The 20,816-nt window shown below is 46.9% G+C and overlaps 1 protein-coding gene across 1 annotated transcript in view; it reads right to left on the reverse strand.

Moving 5' to 3' along the window:
* Nucleotides 1-20,816, reverse strand: part of LOC138283526 (mucin-5B-like) — a 466,047-nt gene that overhangs the window by 401,502 nt on the left and 43,729 nt on the right. Inside the window, exons 3-4 of the mRNA XM_069221466.1 lie at nucleotides 18,895-19,156; nucleotides 2,363-2,477 (exon numbers count right to left, since the gene is read on the reverse strand). Coding sequence (XP_069077567.1) covers nucleotides 2,363-2,477; nucleotides 18,895-19,156 — 377 coding nt within the window. The remainder of the gene's footprint in view (nucleotides 1-2,362; nucleotides 2,478-18,894; nucleotides 19,157-20,816) is intronic.

The following is a 20,816-nucleotide window of genomic DNA, read 5'->3' on the forward strand; positions in this document are numbered from 1 at the left end:
TCTTTTTATTTTCTTCTAACTTTGAAACACAAATAATTACATACAATCAATTTACATGAATATGAATCCTAAAAACATTTTTAGTATTTTTTCCTGTTTATTAAACTTTTAGATGTATTCCCTTTACTTTACCAAATGCATATTAACATAAATGTCACCTGAAATAAAATGTTACTTGTTATGTCTACAAATTACAAGACATTATACGTGGAACTAACTAAAGTTCATTTTTTTAAAACATTATATTTATTTTTAAATTAAAAAGGACCCCACTATGGTGCACTGCCCCGGACATCACACATTAAATCACTGATGACATCTAAAATCCATGGAGGTGCAAATTAAACTAGGTTATTTGAGTATAAATGTTAAATTTCAGTATTAACTTGGTTCTATAACTATTTTTTTTTATTAGAACTAAACTCCACTTAACGTCTCCATATATATATATATATATATATACATATATATATATATATATATGAATTATTCATCAAGTTCAGATTTTAGACACACAAAACTATAGAAATTCAGCAGTTATACTTATCTCAAGAAACTATAACTCTCGCCCAGAGATAACTTTAACGAATGTCCCCAACATGCACAGTTTTCTCACCATTAATTTTATTGCAAATGTTGCAGTAATATTATCAGTGATGTCATAGAAGATTTCCTGACTGATGTAATATGTGTGGTTATTAGCAGTGCATGGCGAGGGTGCAAGTTATAGTTACCTCAGGGCACAAGACACAGTCTAAGTATAAATGTAACTGTTGTATTTCTATGGTTTTGAGTGTGTAAAATGTGAACCTAACTATAACGTTCCTGTAACCTTTTTTTTTTTTAATTGAAATCTAAGGTTTTGTTTAATTCATTTTCCTAACTATAGTGTCCCTGTAACCTTTGTTTTTTTCCAGGACATTTTTATGTGTTTTTAATGTTATTTCCTAGCTATACCATATTTCTAACCTTTGTTTTTTTTAAGTGAATTTCTAGAGTTTTTCATCATATAGTAATATTTCATTACCATACATTAATCCAATCACTCTGCAGCCAATCCTACACACTTAGTCAACACCACGCCGCACTATATTTTGTTGCTCCGTGCACTGATGCTGAAGGGGCTAAACCAACATGAAGAATTGTATATCCACCTGTAGCAAGAGAACCAATAAAGAAGGGAAAGGATAGTAGAGCCGGAAAGAGCTGTGGCACCTTTACAAAACGCCAAGAGAGGGGCAAAGAATGAGTAGGATAATTGCTAGGATAAAGAAGCACATGAGAGTCCACCAGAGGACCATGGTCTGGTTGTATAATTATGACAAACAGGAGCACGATTAAGGATTTGCAGAAAATTGTTTATCAAAATGGGTCATTCCAATCAAAGTGTCAAATTTAGAGACTACAACAAATAGAATAATCTGAAATGTGTTATAAGGATGGAAGCAGGAATGAGCCTGTACACACAAATGACAGACATTAATGAAAGACAACACATGTTTCTCATCAAAGTTTAGTGCCCATAAGACAACCAGAGCCTTGATTCTAGGCAATCAAAGATCATTATACTACATGTGAAAAGTGCGTAAGGTTTTAAGAATTGTGCAGGAATCTTAGTTCGGTGAAACTTGTGAGGGCACACACGAAAAAGACCTGAATGCCACAATACATTGTGTTCATGGTACTCTAGCACGTCTTGGACTACAGAGACTAGCATGCATAGGACACACTGTGCATGGAGATGGTAGATGATGTAACTACACATGTTTGTACACGCAGTATGGAGAATTGCCATGGCCTCAGGCAATAAAATAATTAAGCATACAAATAAAATGATGAACCATATTGATCATCATGCTACATGTGGACAGGGCACGAGGTTTCCAAAAATGTGCACAAACCTAAATCCCTGGAACTTGTGAGTGCACACACTTGTTGTACTGAAATACTTGTTGGACACCAGAGACCAGCATGCCTAGTGTAGACTGTGCGCAGGGACTGTATATGATGTAAATACACATATGTTCGTGCCTGAAGTATGGAAAGAATGAATTATAATGTTTTTATAGGTTTTTGAGCACGTTGCCACATGAACTTTCAATTATACACATTTCAAGCACCTAACACTAACCTTCTTATATTTCACTTATTTGCACTTTGTCAGGGAAACTACATGAGAAGTTGGGTTAAGAGAAAGTAGCTGAGTAAATGGGGATGAAGGATATTAAACAGGGAAGTAGGACTGTTACATTTACGCATGATCAAGGTCCTTTGCCCATAATTAAGAACGCTGCACTGCTGGAGGTGACATGCAGAAACTACACAGAACAACAACAGAATATGTGCAGGTACAAGTAGTTACCTCAAGGCGGTCACGTCTATTCCATTCAAGGACTAGACCCACTGCAGCCATGATAGTTATAGATGACTTGCTCCTAGAAATCTGGATTTCGGGACTGATGAAAGACTGGTTGGTCCTGAAACAAAAGGTTATCATGGTATGTTATTGGTGCTTTAGACAAACAGTGTGGATGTCAGACTACATACAGGATTGCTATAAAGCTGCACAGGACATGTAGAGATGGTACATGTCCAAGCATTTGATACAACAGAACTAGGTGGGTCAGGGGTCCAATGAATTATTATAAACCTTTCTCAATTAAGGGACTGCAAGTGATGACACCCAACTTTGCCCTAATTCACTTTTCATTACAGAATCTTATACAAGCATTGCACACATACAAATGCACATGCGAGGGGGGTCATTTAGGAGGCCAATTAGATGTACTGAATGCAAATGACACTGGCACGAAGGCTGATGGTAACTAGTTTCAAGCAGTTGTCACAGAGGTTTCACATGTCTCTTGACTTGTCACTCAACTAACTACGGGCACATTATGGGGCTGGCAGTCTTGAGACTAACAGCCTCATGGTGGCAGTTGGACTGCTGCACTCTAGGCAGCCGGACTGCCACATTACGACCCTGTCGGTTGGACCGCCGTCCCCACCAGGAGCATGGTTCTCCCTGCTGGGTTGATGGTGTTCAGACTCATGGTCAGCCCTGACTGCACTGAGTTCAGCATCGCTGTGCTGATCATGAGTCCCCTTCCCAGCATCCTTTTATGCCAGTTTAGCCACCATGAAAAGGCTGGCGGAAAGGAAGTTCTGGAGGCCCCCTGCACTGCCCATGACCATTTTGTGAGTAGTGCAGGGGCCCCTGGCCCAGCACCTTTGGAAGGTGCACTGTCTGCTTTGTAGACAATGCGCATTCCAAAGGTGCTGTTCTGCTACGGTATTGAGCTCGGTTCCCTTAAGGGAGCCAAGACCAGTACTGTAGCACTGTTCCCGCTGGGCTGACTAGCAAGAACGTCATAATATGATGTTACCGCTGGTCAGCCCAATGGGAATATTGTATTAGGACTCGGGGTGAGGCTGCTGGCTTGACAGTGGTCTCATCCGTGCACGTTTGGTGGTCGGCTCGTCCGACTGCCAAACTCGTAATAAGGCCATGAGTAATTTTACCAACTCCACATAGTTAATTAGCCTAGAAAGATAAATATAAAAAAGTTGGTAATATGAGCTGAGGATGTTACCTACGGGGTACGTCTGGCCCAATTCATTGATCTAAATAGTTCATACTTTATGGATGACGTTCAAAGAAGACTTGGGGGGGTAGGTTGTTTAAAAAAAAATTGTTCCAGTAACAGAAAATGGTGATGGTTGTTTTAAGCTTATTAATTGAAAATGTTCACATTTTGTAATGAACTTTGACGCAATGAAACACGTTGCATCATCTGATTTTAAAATACAATTAGATTTGTGAACTACTCAATCAGTGCATTGGTATGCAACCATGGAATGTGTGAATATCAGACCACTATATCTACTCATTTATTAGAAATACTTTGCTACCCAAAATATTCAATAGTCTTAGGGGTCCATTTAGAGTGTGGAAGATGTGCAAAACATCCCGGACCCACTATACTGTTGGTGTGCCAGTTTAAATTACAGAGAGAGGAGCTGCCTGGTTTTCGATGGCAGAGCCTCTGCTAATTCTGCCATCATAACCATTTACCCAACTGCCCATTGTCAAAAGCCTTCTTACTTCAAGTCCCACCCTATTTCAGGGGGCCAGACAATGCACACTTTTATTGTCCACAGCTGGCATATGTTTTGTTGCAGCCTTGAACAAGAAAAAAACACAATGGCCCCCCGGCGTTGGATAAAAATGCCAGCTCCTCAGTGTCACTGCTTTTTTGTTTTACGGAAAATCACAGCTTTAATTTTTGGTGTGCCAGAGGCTGCATGTTCGAAAATTATGTCTTGATCATACAGGCTAGTCAATCAATCAATCAATCAATCACTGCATTTGTAAAGCGCTCTACATACCGGCGAGGGTCTCAAGGCGCTGGGGAGTGGGGGTGCTACTGGTCGAAGAGCCAGGTCTTGAGGAGTCTTCTGAAGGCCAGCAGGTCCTGGGTCTGCCGTAGGATGGTGGGGAGAGTGTTCCAGGTCTTGGCGGCGAGGTAGGAGAAGGATTTGCTGCCAGCAGTGGTTTTTCGGATGCGGGGGACTGTGGCGAGGGCGAGGTTGGCTGAGCCGAGGCTTTGGGTGGGGGTGTGGAAGCTGAGTCGGTTGTTGGGGTAGGTGGGTCCGGTGTTGTGCAGTGCTTTGTGTGAGTGGCTCAAGAGCTTGAAGGTGATCCTTTTGTTGACGGGGAGCCAGTGCAGGCCTTTCAGGTGGAGTGTGATGTGGCTGCAGTGGGGGACATCGAGGATGAGTCGGGCCGAGGCATTCTGGAAGCGTTGGAGTCGTCTCAGGAGCTTGTTTGTAATTCCTGAGTAGAGGGCGTTCCCGTAATCGAGTCTGTTGGTGATTAGGGCCTGGGTAACCTTTTTTCTCGTGTCGAGGGGGATCCATTTGAAGATCCTGCGGAGCATACAGAGGGTGTTGAAGCAGGACGCGGAGACGGCGTTGACTTGCCTGGTCATGAAGAGAGTGGAGTCGAGGATGACCCCCAGGTTGCGTGCGTGGTCTGTGGGTTCCGGGGCTGTGCCTAGTGACCTGGGCTACCAATAGTCGTCCCAGGCTGATGGGGTGGGTCCGAGAATGAGGACCTCCGTCTTGTCTGAGTTCAGCTTCAGTCTGCTGTCCTTCATCCAGTCGGCTACGGCCTTCATTCCTCGGTGGAGGTTAGCTTTGGCGGTGTGGGGATCTTCGGTGAGGGATAAGATCAGCTGGGTGTCGTCGGCATAGGAGATGATGTTGAGATTGTGTTGTTGTGCGACATGGGCGAGGGGGGCCATGTAGATATTGAACAGTGTCGGGCTGAGGGAGGATCCCTGTGGGACGACGCAGATGATCTCAGTGGTTTTGGAGCGGAAGGGTGGGAGGCGGACGCTCTGGGTTCTGCCAGAGAGAAAGGATGTGGTCCAGGCTAGGGCCTTGTCTTGGATACCGGCGTCATGGAGGCGTGCTGATAGGGTGCAGTGGCAGACCGTGTCAAAGGCTGCTGAGAGGTCCAGGAGGATGAGGGCGGCTGTTTCTCCTTTGTCCATCAGGGTCCGGATGTCATCAGTGGCGGTGATGAGGGCGGTCTCGGTGCTGAGGTTACTGCGAAAACCGGATTGGGAAGGGTCCAGGATGTTGTTGACTTCGAGGTAGCGGGTCAGCTGTTTGTTGACAATCTTCTCGGTCACTTTTGCCGGGAAAGGGAGTAGGGAGATGGGCCGGAAGTTCTTGAGGTCCTTGGGGTCCGCCTTGGGCTTCTTCAGAAGGGCGTTGATCTCGGCGTGCTTCCAGCTTTCTGAGAAGGTTGCTGTCTCGAAGGAACAGTTGATTGTTTTCCGGAGGTGGGGCGCGATGGCTGCGCTGGCTTTGTTGAAGACGTGGTGAGGGCAGGGGTCCGATGGGGATCCGGAGTGGATGGAGTTCATGGTTTTGATGGTGTCTTCATCGCTGATGCTGGACCAGACGGTCAGGCGGCTAGTGCGAGTGGTAGTCGCAGGGGTGGTGGACTCGGTGGTGGAAGGGGGGGGGTCGGGGTTGAAGCTGTCGTGGATGTCAAAATATGAAATCTTGATAGCTTCTTTTCCTTAACAATCACCCCGGTTTGGTAACTAGAGAAACACAGAAGGTACATGCATTCTGCCTTCACCTTTCATAACCTACATGGGCTGCTTGAGCCTTCTTTGTTGGCTTATTCCATTAAAACATGATCCTGGATGGTGAAATTACAGTTGATGGTCTACGTTCCACAGCACATCTAAAATAAATAAGCGATGTTGCACCAGTCTGAGTGGGCAATTTCTAATATCTGCTAACATTTAATATAGTTTATTTGAATTTTCAATAACTGCTGGTTGGTTAGTCTACAAGTTAGACACATTTTCCAATAGACTCTAATCCAGATGGTAAGTAAGCCAGTCAGACTTTCCTCTTGATTCCAAAGTTAGGAATGTACATCTAATGATGTCTATCAATTTTTATTAGGCATGTCATAATTAATAAGAACTTAAAATCACCTTGATGACTAAATTGTGAACACATTACTAGGTTGAGGACTCTTATCCAGGGTACACCTTTAGGCAACATGCCCTTGACAGAAAACCAAAAATGAAAATCCATACAAAGCAATCCATTGTGATAGGTAATTCAGGTCTTTTAAATCTGTCATTAAAGATAGAGCCGCCAACAGCCATACTGGCGGGAGGCGGGGAAGTGGAGGTTGCTCCACCTCCACCGCCATGCCAACAGAACACCGCCCAGCGAATCACATCCTGTGATTCGCCGTAACGGTGTTCTGTTGCAGGTGTGGTGTCGGCGGAGCTGCCCCCATGGCTCCCGTCCCCTCCCGGAGGATCATCGGACCAGGTAAGTCGATCGTCCGTGAGGGGAGGGGGGCGGTGGGTGTTCTGTGGGTCCATGGGGATGTGGGTGTGTGTATGTAGAGGGGGTGTGTGATTGCGTGTATGCTTGCGGGGGTGTTGTGTGTATGGGAATGAGTGCATGTATGTCTGTGGGTATGTCTGTATGGATGTGTGCGTGTATGTTTGAATGTGGGTGTGCGTGTATGACTGTGTGTGTGGATGTAGGAATGTATGTCGGCGTCTGTGCGTGTAAGTATGTAGGTGGTGCCTGCGTGCGTGTTGTGTGGGTATGGGTAAAGTGATGTTGGGGATCGGGGTGGCGAGGGGGGCCCTGCCACCTTTGGGTGGTGGCAGGGGTGGTGGGGGGGTAGGGGAGGGAGTTGGGGTGGGGGTATGGGGTGGGGAAGACCCCTATCAGTGCCAGGGAAAGAATTCTGATAGTGATAGTGCTTACCGCCATGGATTTCATGGCAGTTCAAACTGCTGGAAATCCACGGCGGTAAGCCGGGTCCAAATACCGCCGGCGGTATAGTGACGGCCACCGGGCTGGAGACCAAAATCTCTAGCCCAGCGGAACGGAGAACCGGCGGATGACCATGGCGGTAACCGCCATGGTCATAATTCCACAGAGTAAGACCACCAGCCTGTTGGCGGTCTTACTACCGGTTCTCTGCCTTCCACCAGGGTTGTAATGACCCCCTAAGTGTCTTAAGTCTTTAAAAAGCAAACAAAGTCTCTTTCAAGCACAAAGTACCTGGTTTACAGTGGAAAATCTCTGCAAAGGGCCTCAGAAGAAGAGATATATGGAAAAATGGTGTGTGCGTCGATCTCTCCCCTACAAACACGGACTTGCGTCGTTATTTTTCACGCGGGGAAGTCATGCATCGTTTTCTGACGCGCTGACAGTCTCTTTCTGTGGTTCGCGGGATTACCAGATGTCCCGGGGTCTGTGCGTGGATTCTTCGGCTTGTTTTCCGGCTGCGCGTTGTTCCTGGAGGCTGTGTGTGGAATTTTCATTCTCACAGCAGGCATCGCGTTGATTCCCCTCTGGAAGTCGGGCGGCGTTGTCCTTGCAAGGCCGTGCGTCGAAGTTCCGGTCGCCCTGAAGGCGTCGCGTTGATCAGCGTCGGTGTGCGGCGATTTTCTCGCCGCGAAGCAAGCTGTCCGTCTAAATTTTCGGCGCACGAAGAGTCCAAATGAAAAAGAGAAGTCTTTTGGTCCTGAGACTTCAGGGAACAGGAGTCAAGCTCTATCCAAGCCCTTGGAGAGCACTTTTACAGCCAGACAAGAGTTCAGCAAGGCAGCAGGCCAACAGCAGTCTTTTGAAGAAAGCAGACAAGTGAGTCCTTTGAGCAGCCAGGATGTAGTTTCTGGTTCAGGTTTCTTCTCCAGCAAGTGTCTGAGGTGGTAGGGCAGAGGCCCTGTTTTATACCCAAATGTGCCTTTGAAGTGGAGGAGACTTCAAAGAGTGGCTAAGAAGTGCACCAGGTCCCCTTTCAGTTCAATCCTGTCTGCCAGGGTCCCAGTAGGGGGTGTGCCAGTCCTTTGTGTGAGGGCAGGCCTTCCACCCTCCCAGCCCAGGAAGACCCATTCAAAATGCAGATGTATGCAAGTGAGGCTGAGTACCCTGTGTTTGGGGTGTGTTTGAGTGAATGCACAAGGAGCTGTCAACTAAACCTAGCCAGACCTGGATTGTAAGGCACAGAAAGATTTAAGTGCAAAGAAATGCTCACTTTCTAAAAGTGGCATTTCTAGAATAGTAATATTAAATCCGACTTCACCAGTCAGCTGGATTTTGTATTACCATTCTGGCCATACTAAATATGACCTTCCTGCTCCTTTCAGATCAGCAGCTGCCACCTCAACAATATCTGAGGGCAGTCCCAATGTTAGCCTATGAAGGGAGCAGGCCTCACAGCAGTGTAAAAATGAATTTAGGAGTTTTACACTACCAGGACATATAAACTACACAGGTATATGTCCTGCTTTTTACCCACACAGCACCCTGCTCTAGGGGTTACTTAGGACACACATTAGGGGTGACGTATGTGTAGAAAAGGGGGAGTTTTAGGCTTGGCAAGTACTTTTAAATGCCAAGTCGAAGTGGCAGTGAAACTGCACACATAGGCCTTGCAATGGCAGGCCTGAGACAAGGGGAAGTGGCTACTTAAGTGGGTGGCACAACCAGTGCTGCAGGCCCACTAGTAGCATTTAATCTACAGGCCCTAGGCACATACAATGCACATTACTAGGGACTTATAGGTAAATTAAATAGTCCAATTGGGTATGATTCAATGTTACCATGTTTAACGGGAGAGAGCATATGCACTTTAGTACTGGTTAGCAGTGGTAAAGTGCACAGAGTCTAGAAACCAGCACAAATGAGGTCAGAAAAAGAGAAGGAGGAAGGCAAAAAGTCTGGTGATAACCCTGCAGAAGGGCCATTTCCAACATATCCTCCTTCCAGCCTAAAGCCAGGGTAGACTAATCAACACTCTGATGGACTTCCCTGCCTAAGGCGATAGAACATGGACAATGGCCCACTACTGCAGGGGCACTTGCCAGTTCTACGCCTTTCTGAACTCAGTGAGGCTTATTTGTCTATACTCTCTGGGGACACTGATCTGGCCCATGGGGAACCCTTCTCATCACCTGAGGACCCCATCTGTAAAGCTCCTAACTTTAATTTGCTTACAGATGCATCCCAGTATGCAGACAGTACCACCAGGGCCAACAAAGTGATGTGGCCCATTCCATTCCCTGGGTCTGACTTCTGTCCCCAACCCACGGAAAACTCTGCCCACAAGGAGAAAAACCAACAGATGCCACTGACTGCTGTCAGTGTCATGAGCCAGGTCCCAGGCCAGCCACTGCTAAGTGGAGACCCTGAGGGGGCCGTTGGATGAGCTTCTCCTCCAACTGGGGGGCTGGTAGGGAGCTCCCAAGGGGCTCCTGAAGCATCCCAGATTGGGTGGCAGTAGCCCCAGGGGTCTTGCACCCCTTCTCCATTTTCACCAGTTCAGGGGTGGATCCCTGATACCGGTCACTCAGCCCAGGGTCTGTATCCTGAGGCTGAACAGAGGTCAAGGGTGAGTCCTTCCTCACTGTGCCTCCACATCTGGGCTCACATACCCTCCTCTGGGGAGTGGCACTGCCAGACATTGGAACTGTCAGGGCACCCTTAGGGGTCAACCCTCTCAGCTCTCTTGACAGTAGAGGAACCTCATTCCCCAGAATGCAGTCAATGGGCAGCTGGGGACTAACTATGACCCGCCTCTAGGTCACCTCCCCACCACATTCTAGGGACACCCGGGCCATGGGGCGGAAAAATCTTCCCCAATGGCTGGAGTCACTCTACTCACCTGTCCGGTGTACTGCTCTGGTGACACTAGTCTCTCCACAATCATGGTAAGACTAGCCCCTGTGTCTCTCAGAGCGCTGACTGGGACCCCATTCACTCCCACCTGGTGGAAGTGACGACTCCCACCCTCAGGGATCACCAGTTTACCCTCTGAGTCCACCTCCCAACTAAAGGAGATGAAGGCATGGTCTACGACCTGCCCCTGGGGACTACTTTCCCCTAAGGCCACATGGGCCATCCCTGTAGAGGGGCCAAAACTGGGTGAGTTCTTTGGACAGACAGAGCCCCTCTTCCTGTGTCCTATCTGGTAACACTTAAAGCAGCAGGGTTGGGAATGGGATGCTTTGGGCCACTGCACACCAGAACCACCACCCTGTTTTTCAGATGGGGCATGGGAACCCTTTCCTCCCCCCGCACTCTGGGACTTGTCTGGGTTATCTCTAACCTCCCCCTCACTCTGTGGGGGGGAACCGGAACCACCCTTTTCGAGGTCACTCCCAGATACCTTTTTGGACACCCTGGTACTAGTCCGGAGGTCTGCCTCCTCAGCAAGCTTCCTGGGATCAGTCAGCTTACTATCTACCAAGCGCTGGCGCAACTCTGTATAAGAAATACTGAGTATATGCTCTCTCAAAATCAAGTCATATAACCCTTTGTAATCATCTACTTTGCTGCCCGCACCCATCCATTCAGTGCCTTACTGGAAAAGTCAAAGAAATCTACCCATGTTTGTGTGGATTGTTTGATGCTGTCCCTGAACCTCTGACGTTATCCCTCAGGGGTCAGCCCACACTTGGCAAGTAAAATGACTTTCTGAAGTGGGTATGTGTTGTGATCCTTTATGTCCAATGTGAGAAGTGTGTCCCTCCCCAAAGGTGGCACATAGCTCCACATAGCTGTACCCCATTGCCCTTCCGGAACCTCATGAGCCCTTAGTGCAACTTCACAAGCAGCTAACCATATATCTATGTCATCTCCCACCACAAAACTGGGCACCACATTTTTGGGTATACGAACCTTCTTTTCTCTAGCAGGTCCTGTCAGTACGCTGCCACCATTACTGCTGGATTCAGACTGTCTCAACTTGATCTCCAGCTCCTTGAGACTCAGTTCATGAGCCAACAATAGTTTCTTTTCAGCCAAAGCTCTCTCAGCTGCCACCTGTTAGTCTGCTCTTTCAGCCTCAGCTTGTTTGGCTTCTCTCTCTGCCCTCCTTTCCTCCTGTTGGGCCTCAATTTTCAGTTTTGCCATTTGCAATTGGAACTCCCTTTCCTCTCTCCTTTCCTTTGGGGTCAGGCTTTGCTCAGATACTGCTCCCTGGTCTTGAAGGGGGCACAATTGCAGTGGTAACATTACCCACTGATGGCAATAAATCCTCTGAGGGGCCATTTTCTGGCTCCTCTTCCTCATCATCCTCCTCTAAATGGGCTTCTGCCCAGGCCCTCAGCGCCACTTGAAAGTCCTCCTTTCTGGAGGCCCCTTGGGTGGGTACTCTTATCACCTTGCAGAACCCTCTTAGCTGTTTGACAGTATGGGGGTCATTCTGACCCTGGCGGTCATTGACCGCCAGGGTCAACGACTGCAAGAGCACCGCCAACAGGCTGGCGGTGCTCTCAAGGGCATTCTGACTGCGGCGGTTTGGCCGCGGTCAGAAAGGGAAAACCGGCGGTCTCCCGCCTGTTTTCCGCTGCCCTAAGCGCCGCCATGGGGATTCCGACACCCCATACCGCCATCCTGTTCCTGGCGGTTCGGCCGCCAGGAACAGGATGGCGGTATGGGGTGTCGTGGGGCCCCTGGGGGCCCCTTCAGTGCCCATGCCAATGGCATGGCATGGGCACTGCAGGGGCCCCTGTAAGAGGGCCCCACAAAGAATTTCAGTGTCTGCTTAGCAGACACTGAAATTCGCGACGGGTGCAACTGCACCCCTCGCACCCTTCCCACTCCGCCGGCTCCATTCGGAGCTGGCTTCCTCGTGGGAAGGGGTTTCCCGCTGGGCTGGCGGGTGGCCTTCTGGCGGTCGCCCGCCAGCCCAGCGGGAAACACAGAATCACCGCGGCGGTCTTCGGACCGCGGAGCGGTGTTCTGGCGGGGGAACTCTGGCGGGCGGCCTCTGCCGCCCGCCAGAGTTAGAATGACCCCCTATATGTCTCCAACAGCGCTAGGTCCAAATCTCCTGCTTGAGACCCAGCCAGAGACATGTTGAGTTAGGATTTAGATTTAGAAAATTGTCGGAAAGAAACGAATTTGCAGAAGAGATAAATATCAAGTTGACCTTCAACTGTTGGTAGGTAGTGAAATACTTAGCTACTGTATGTCACTGCACAAATACAAGTCCTATCCTCACCGCTGATCACCAATGTTAGAAATGTTTTTTTTGGTTGGCACTCAGGTTACAGTCTGTCCAAACAAGAACCCTCACTCTAGTCAGGGTAAGTCACACAAAATCCAAATTATCCTGTGCCCACCCTCTGGTAGCTTGGCACGAGCAGTCAGGCTTAATTTAGAAGGCAATGTGTAAAGTATTTGTGAAATAAATCATACAATAACAGCATATAGCACCACAACAATACACCACACAGTGTTTGGAAAAATATAGAATATTTATCTAGATAATTGTAAGTCAAAAAGAATGAAGATGCAATGTGAAATTGTAGAGATATCACTGAAAAGTGATATTAAGGGCCATATGTACGAACACTTTTTCCCATAGACACAGAATAGGTATAAACCTTTGCTACATCTGGCCCTAAGGGGGTCATTCTTACTTTGGCGGGCGGCGGAGGCCGCCCGCCAAAGTAACCCCGTCAGAACACCGCACCGCGGTCGAAAGACCGCTGCAGTGATTCTGAGATTTGCCCTGGGCTGGAGGGCGGCCGCCAAAAGGCCGCCCGCCAGCCCAGGGCAAATCAACCTTCCCACGAGGACGCCGGCTCAGAATTGAGCCGGCGTAGTGGGAAGGTGCGACGGGTGCAGTGGCACCCGTCGCGTATTTCAGTGTCTGCATAGCAGACACTGAAATACTTTGCGGGGCCCTCTTACGGGGGCCCCTGCAGTGCCCATGCCATTGGCATGGGCACTGCAGGGGCCCCCAGGGGCCCCGCGGCACCCCCTACCGCCATCCTGTTCATGGCGGGTTTCCCGCCATGAACAGGATGGCGGTAGGGGGGTGTCTGAATCCCCATGGCGGCGGAGCGCGCTCCGCCGCCATGGAGGATTCAGAAGGGCAGCGGTAAACCGGCGGGTGACCGCCGGTTTACCCTTTCTGACCGCGGCTGAACCGCTGCGGTCAGAATGCCCTTCGGAGCACTGCCAGCCTGTCGCGGTGCTCCCGTAGCCGGTGACCCTGGCGGTCACCGTCCGCCAGGGTCAGAATCAGGCCATAAGTGTCTTAAGTCTTTAAAAAGCAAACAAAGGGGGTCATTCTGACCCTGGCGGTAATGGACCGCCAGGGCCAACGACCGCGGGAGCACCGCCAACAGGCTGGCGGTGCTCCCATGGGCATTCTGACCGCGGCAGTACAGCCGCGGTCAGATACGGGAAACCGGCGGTGTACCGCCGGTTTCCCGCTGCCCAAGGGAATTCTCCATGGTGGCGCTGCAAGCAGCGCCGCCATGGGGATTCCGACCCCCTTACCGCCAGCCTGGTTCTGGCGGTTTTGACCGCCAGAACCTGGCTGGCAGTAACGGGTGTCGTGGGGCCCCTGGGGGCCCCTGCAGTGCCCATGCCAATGCCATGGGCACTGCAGGGGCCCCCGAACAGGGCCCCACCAAGATTTTCAGTGTCTGCCACGCAGACACTGAAAATCGCGACGGGTGCAACTGCACCCGTCGCACCCCTTCCACTCCACCGGCTCCATTCGGAGCCGGCATCCTCATGGAAGGGGGTTTCACGCTGGGCTGGCGGGCGGCCTTCTGGCGGTCGCCCGCCAGCCCAGCGGGAAACTCAGAATTACTGCGGCGGTCTTTTGACCGCGCAGCGGTATTCTGCTGGCGGGACTTTGGCGGGCGGCCTCTGCCGCCCGTCAAAGTCAGAATGACCCCCAAAGTCTCTTTCAAGCAAAAAGTATCTGGTTTACAGTGGCAAATCTCTGCAAAGGGGCGCAGAAGAAGAGATACGTGGAAAAATGGTGTGTGCGTCGATTTTTCCTCTGCACACATGGACTTGCGTCATTATTTTTAATGCGGGAAGTCGTGTGTCGTTTTCTGGCACGTGGACATTCTCTTTCTGTGGTTCACGGGATTACCAGATGTCATGGGGTCTGTGCGTGGATTTTTCGGCTTGTTTTCCGGCTGCGCGTCGTTCCTGGAGGCTGTGCGTTGAATTTTCGTTCTCACGGCAGGCATTGCTTCGATTTCCCCTCTGGAAGTCGGGCGGCGTTGTCCATGCGAGGCCGTGCGTCGAAGTTCTGGTTGCCCCGAAGGCGTCGCATTGATCAGCGTCGGTGTGCGGCAATTTCCTCGCCGCAGAGCAAGCTGTGAGTTGAAATTTTCAGCGCGCGAAGAGTCCAAATGAAAAAGAGAAGTCTTTTTGGTCCTGAGACTTTATGGAACAGGAGGCAAGCTCTATCCAAGCCTTTGGAGAGCGCTTTTACAGCCAGGCAAGAGTTCAGCAAGGCAGCAGGCCAACTGCAGGGCAGCAGTCCTTTGTAGAAAGCAGACAAGTGAGTCCTTTGAGCAGCCAGGCAGTTCTTCTTGACAGGATGTAGTTTCTGGTTCAGGTTTCTTCTCCAGCAAGTGTCTGAGGTGGTAGGGCAGAGGCCCTGTTTTATACCCAAATGTGCCTTTGAAGTGGGGGAGACTTCAAAGAGTGGCTAAGAAGTGCACCAGCTCCCCTTTCAGTTCAATCCTGTCTGCCAGGGTCCCAGTAGGGGGTGTGCCAGTCCTTTGTGTGAGGGCAGGCCTTCCACCCTCCCAGCCCAGGAAGACCCATTCAAAATGCAGATGTATGCAAGTGAGGCTGAGTACCCTGTGTTTGGAGTGTGTCTGAGTGAATGCACAAGGAGCTGTCAACTAAACCTAGCCAAACGTGGATTGTAAGGCACAGAAAGATTTAAGTGCAAATAAATGCTCACTTTCTAAAAGTGGCATTTCTAGAATAGTAATATTAAACCCGACTTCACCAGTCAGCTGGATTTCTTATTACCATTCTGGCCATACTAAATATGACCTTCCTGCTCCTTTCAGATCAGCAGCTGCCACCTCAACAATGTATGAGGGCAGCCCCAATGTTAGCCTATGAAGGGAGCAGGCCTCACAGTAGTGTAAAAACGAATTTAGGAGTTTTACACTACCAGCACATATAAACTACACAGGTACATGTCCTGCCTTTTACCCACACAGCACCCTGCTCTAGGGGCTACCTAGGGCACACTTTAGGGGTGACATGTGTAGAAAAGGGGGAGTTTAGGCTTGGCAAGTACTTTTAAATGCCAAGTCGAAGCGGCAGTGAAACTACACACACAGGCCTTGCAATGGCAGGCCTTTGACAAGGGGAAGTGGCTACTTAAGTGGGTGACACAACCAGTGCTGCAGGCCCACTAGTGGCATTTAATCTACAGGCCCTAGGCACATACAGTGCACATTACTAGGGACTTATAGGTAAATTAAATAGAATAGTCCAATTGGGTATGATCCAATGTTATCATGTTTACCAGGAGAGAGCATATGCACTTTAGCACTGGTTAGCAGTGGTAAAGTGCACAGAGTCTAGAACCCAGCAAAAATGAGGTCAGAAAAAGAGAAGGAGGAATGCAAAAAGTCTGGGGATAACCCTGTAGAAGGGCTATTTCCAACAGATCTGTAAAATAGAGATGATGACAACAAAACAAACACAATGTACATAATATAAAATGGCCTCTGGCCATGGGGGAGGAGGGTTTGACTCCGGGACTGGCCTTTGACTGTCCAGTGCCCAACTTGTGAGCAGCACATAGCCATTGCACACAGTCTTTGGCCATACGCAGTGGGTGGTGGCTGCAAGGCTTGGCATAAAGCAAGGCCCAGTGATCAACATGGTCTTCAGCCATGAGTAGCAGGAGATGGCTGGTGTGGCAGGTGTCAGCCAAGCCCAGTGCCCAACCCGCTGTGAGCAGCTAGGCCTCCTACTGCTTTACATACAATCCTTCCACTAACTTCTTGAATTATGAAAGAAGCTGAAGACCTAGATTTTCAAATAATGACATTGGGCCCTAGGTTAGGATAGGTTCACACCTGCTCAGCACCATGATGTCCTCCCAGGTGAAACTGTGCTTTACCAATTCACATAACAAAAAATGCCCTTACTCGTCTACCTACAAATTTAACCATTAAACCATTATCAGAAATCAGTTCTCATGCACTCAACTCCACACAAAATCAATACAACTTGATGGGACAGTGCTTTTCAAATAGATGCATTGAATGTGTATAACAGTGATATGCAATCTGATGATACTTTCTCATTTTTTCTTGTGGACACAATCAGGTTCTTCAAATACAGGCTTGAGAACCTGGAGGCATTTTTTAAAAGACAGTTAACCACAGCGACTACTCTAGCACCTGGTGGAGTTATGCAAAACAGGTAATCTGCTTGCTCCAACTTTTTAGGACTAATTAGTTCTGTTTCCTCTGATTCTGCAACCCATTATACCCTTAATGAAGGTCATACAAATGATGCAGATAATCTCACTAGAGACAAGACTTACTATCCTACCATTAACATTGTGAACTACAGTACAGTATAACCTCCTTGTTTGTGTATGTTCTATCATTTATGTATGTGTTGTGAAGTCCTCTTATGTATAATTATAAAAAAGAAGTGAAGTCATGGGCATTGCATTTGGTGTGCTCATGTCGGTTAACATGTCAGGTGTGCAAGCTATGTTTTGCAGGTCCACTCTGGGGACTTTCAGGGGTTCCCAGTTTTATTTGGTCCATAAGTGAGTTTTAACTATTTTTGTGTGAATTTCGGTGATTTGTTCATATACATGAAGATAATAGATTGAAAGCTTATCATAACTATATTTTAACTTTGTTTTATTCAGTCGTTTTCAATTTTTATGCTATACAACACTGAATACTTATAAAAGAAACCCCTTCTAAACATTGCTTTCAAACAAATGCAGCAAGTTGTCAGTAGCTCATATCCCTCAAACAGCCTTCGGTTGTGCACAATGGTGAATTGCAGTATGTAACCAACCACCAGCACGACATGCAAGTTGCAAGTGGAAGACAATTCTAGGAGCTCAAGATCCATGGAGATCCAACAAAGTTGATAAAAATGTAAGCACGTTTGACCTTCTTTATCCATCACCTCCTTGATAGATCTGCATCAAATCTAACATGGAAATATGTTAAACATGCAGAGTGCCTGCCAAGTTTTAGGAAGATCTATGAAATGACTGTTAGAAAGGTAATGCAAATTAGCCTCCAGAATCTTCAAGCAGGTAAATGGTAACTTCCTAAATTTCCTAAATGTTTTTGAAAAATCTGACTTCATCATTGAATTGGGATTTAATAAATATTAAAAAGTAGTCTTTGAATGATTTTTTCAGCTGCTTCTTGTCAAAAGGCACATATCAACATATATAATCTGTACTTTAACATTTTCTGGCATTCGCCTAAAACCCTTTCAGTGAAAATTGCTAGTAAAAGACGGTGCATGGCAACTTTAATTTTGCACATGTTGCACTTTTAAATATTGGACACTGCACCTTGGATGCAACAAGGAGGACTTTTGGGTGCTGTAAGAAATGACAATCTTTTGTGTGATGTCCCCCCCAACACTTATTACCCTATTTGCTTTGGTGCTTTTAGACCTCTATGCATGTATCCTCTGCTAACTAGTAGTAATGTTTCAGTGCTCCCCCTTTAAATATGGTTCAATAGACTTCTTGCTAATTGACAGATTTAACTTGCCTATAGGTCCCTAAAAAGTGTAGTGGACTGCAACAGCTATTGCACCATCCACTACATTGGCAGGACAAACATGACTTAATTCCCACTCTGTTGAGCATGACTACTATGGTGTAAAACCTGCAACATGACCTTTCAAAATACCCATTTTTGACAAGAGAAATCCTTCCTTTCCAATTCCTTCCTTTCATTACTATTCGGCCTTTCAGCACACAAGGCAGGGTGCATGGTATTTAAAAGTTGGACATGTAGAAATTTATGGTTAACATGTCCTTTCAGTGACTAGTACCCAAAGGCTATTTACAAAATGAGAAAGCTGACTGGCCCATAGAAAACATATTGGGAACCTGGATTAAATGTTAATCCTGCTATCCCTGGATTGTGACCAATTAAAATATGATTAATACACTCTGTATCATATTTATTAAAATCCCCATTTCATGGTAATGTTGTTTTTTAATAAATATTAAGGAAAAGTAACTTGTATAAAGTGATACGTTCTCTGCCTAAAGCATTACTTCTCCACCAGTAGCTCAGTGGGTGATAAGCCTTGAAGTGGAGTGAAAAGTCTCCCAGAGTTCAACAGCCACGTCTGCTTGCTGGAAACAAGTTAGATTTACAAAATGAAAATGAGAAAACATTATTCAGCAATTTATGGCACACACGTTTTACAGCAAAAATGCTCTTGGTAGTTACTTATGTTTTATAGAAGATACATGTTTTTGTGTTCTGTGCATCGATTTATAGTGAACTGAAGGGTATGTGAACTTACGGCACATTGTTGACATAAATCGTGTCTGCTTTTATCTCTACCAGTGTCCCAGTGAGCATCATAGAGATTGTATCAATGCTGGGGAAGTCACTCAGCTGTGAACGACGTAGCTGGATGTGGAACAACTTGGGGGATGCATAGCAATGCGAAGCAAAACGGTAATTACAATGTCCTGGGAAGTGGAAGACCATGTTGTCGAAGGTTTTGAAATGATAATTCCCCCAGGTGCTGCACACTCCAAAGGTGCTTGTAGAAAACTGAGCTGTAAATTGAAAACAATAAATTATAATTAGTTTTATGCAGATTGCCAGTCTAGGCAGATTATTTAATCATAAAAATTGGATGTTGGTAATTGCTGGAGGTTAATTTGGTGGAAGCCTAAGCATCATTAGTAGGGAATACCTTGTTACCTGATAAGAGGAGACATTTTCCCTAGGATCAAATGAGAAGCAATCACAATCTATAAAATATCCTTTCCTTTCCTCCTGTTTGCATCATGGCCGGACTGTGAAATCCCTGTACTATATCTTCCTTGGGTTCGACTATCTCTTATTGGCAACCGTCAGAAACACGTTCTTAGTTTTACCCTGTCAGGGAAAGAGGAGTCAGTCCTGCTGTGTGCTGATGTTGAGCCTCAACAAAGGCAAACATCTAGATTGCAAGAAGCACGGAGGTATCTGTAAGGAATCTGAAGGTTAACCTTGGTAGCATGGCATATATATATATATTCATCATGTTGAGCGGTGGTTGCATCTACTGCATGGTGACGTGAACTTGCTGGTGGCCTGTGAGCACCGTTACTAGTATTTTGCATTCTTATGGAGTACACTCTTTCACAAGGTATCGGAGTGCTGTCATTTTAAAATATCAGAGATGCATGGCATCGTTACAATGAATGGGAAAGCAACAGAAGAGGGACAGTGCAGAGAGAGGAGAGAAGATAGTCACTGATCAGAAGTAAAATCTTGTACGTTAGGAAAAAGATGTAGGCAAGATGGACAACTAAAAAGGACACTGAACTATGAAATAGTTTGTTGTGTTAAACGAACAGATACTGTTACGGAGAACAGAAGAAAGGAAACAGATAGTTTTAATGACAGATAGGAAGAGGAGCTCATGGAAAGAGAACCAAGCCAAAGGAAGAGGAAGTGAATAAAAAGGGGAGAAAATGGAAACTAAGAAGGGAGACTGAAAGGTTTAGGAGATTATTCGTAATTTATTCCATTCTCTCTGAACATTCAGTGCTGCATCTGGTGGTACACATGCTTGCCAAATAACAGTTTTTGAATCTCGGAACATTTCTACATCAACGGTAGAGGTTGCCTGTATACACCATTCAGTATTTAATGTATTTATTTATTTTGAGATTTGTGAAGTGTACGCTCACTCGAAGGCATCAGAACAATAAAGTTCTCTGTACAGGGTAAACTCATCACCTTCTTCACCATTCATCTTAAAAAACAAGAAAACAACCATGTTTTTAACTGTTTTCTAAATTCAATCAAGCAATCGTGATTCCCATCTGAGAACAGGTGAAGAATGTCCCACAGTCTGGCTGCGCACTCAGTGTGTGTATCTTTTAAAAGAGGTTAATTTAAGTATCCTGGCCTCAGCTGAGCTCAAATGATGATGAGTATGATATAATGAGAAACTGTCAGATAGAGGATAACTCTATTGCCGAGGTCAGCTTTTGAGCGAAGGCTTTGAATTTCGCCCAAAGCGTTGAAACATAGAGATCTACTTGGCTGAATAGAAGATACATTTCAAAAGTCGTTGCTATTTGAAACTATGTTTCCAAAGGTCGTTTGTTTTGTCACTTGCCAGGGTAATTGTATTCTCTTTCAAAATTGTGTTGGGGTTTTCTCCCAGTGAGCCACTCGCACATTCGTTTTAGCACTTCTATTTGTCATATGTATAAAATT

This window comes from Pleurodeles waltl, chromosome 3_1 (assembly GCF_031143425.1).
Source record: "Pleurodeles waltl isolate 20211129_DDA chromosome 3_1, aPleWal1.hap1.20221129, whole genome shotgun sequence".
NCBI classification, from domain to species: Eukaryota; Metazoa; Chordata; class Amphibia; order Caudata; family Salamandridae; genus Pleurodeles; species Pleurodeles waltl.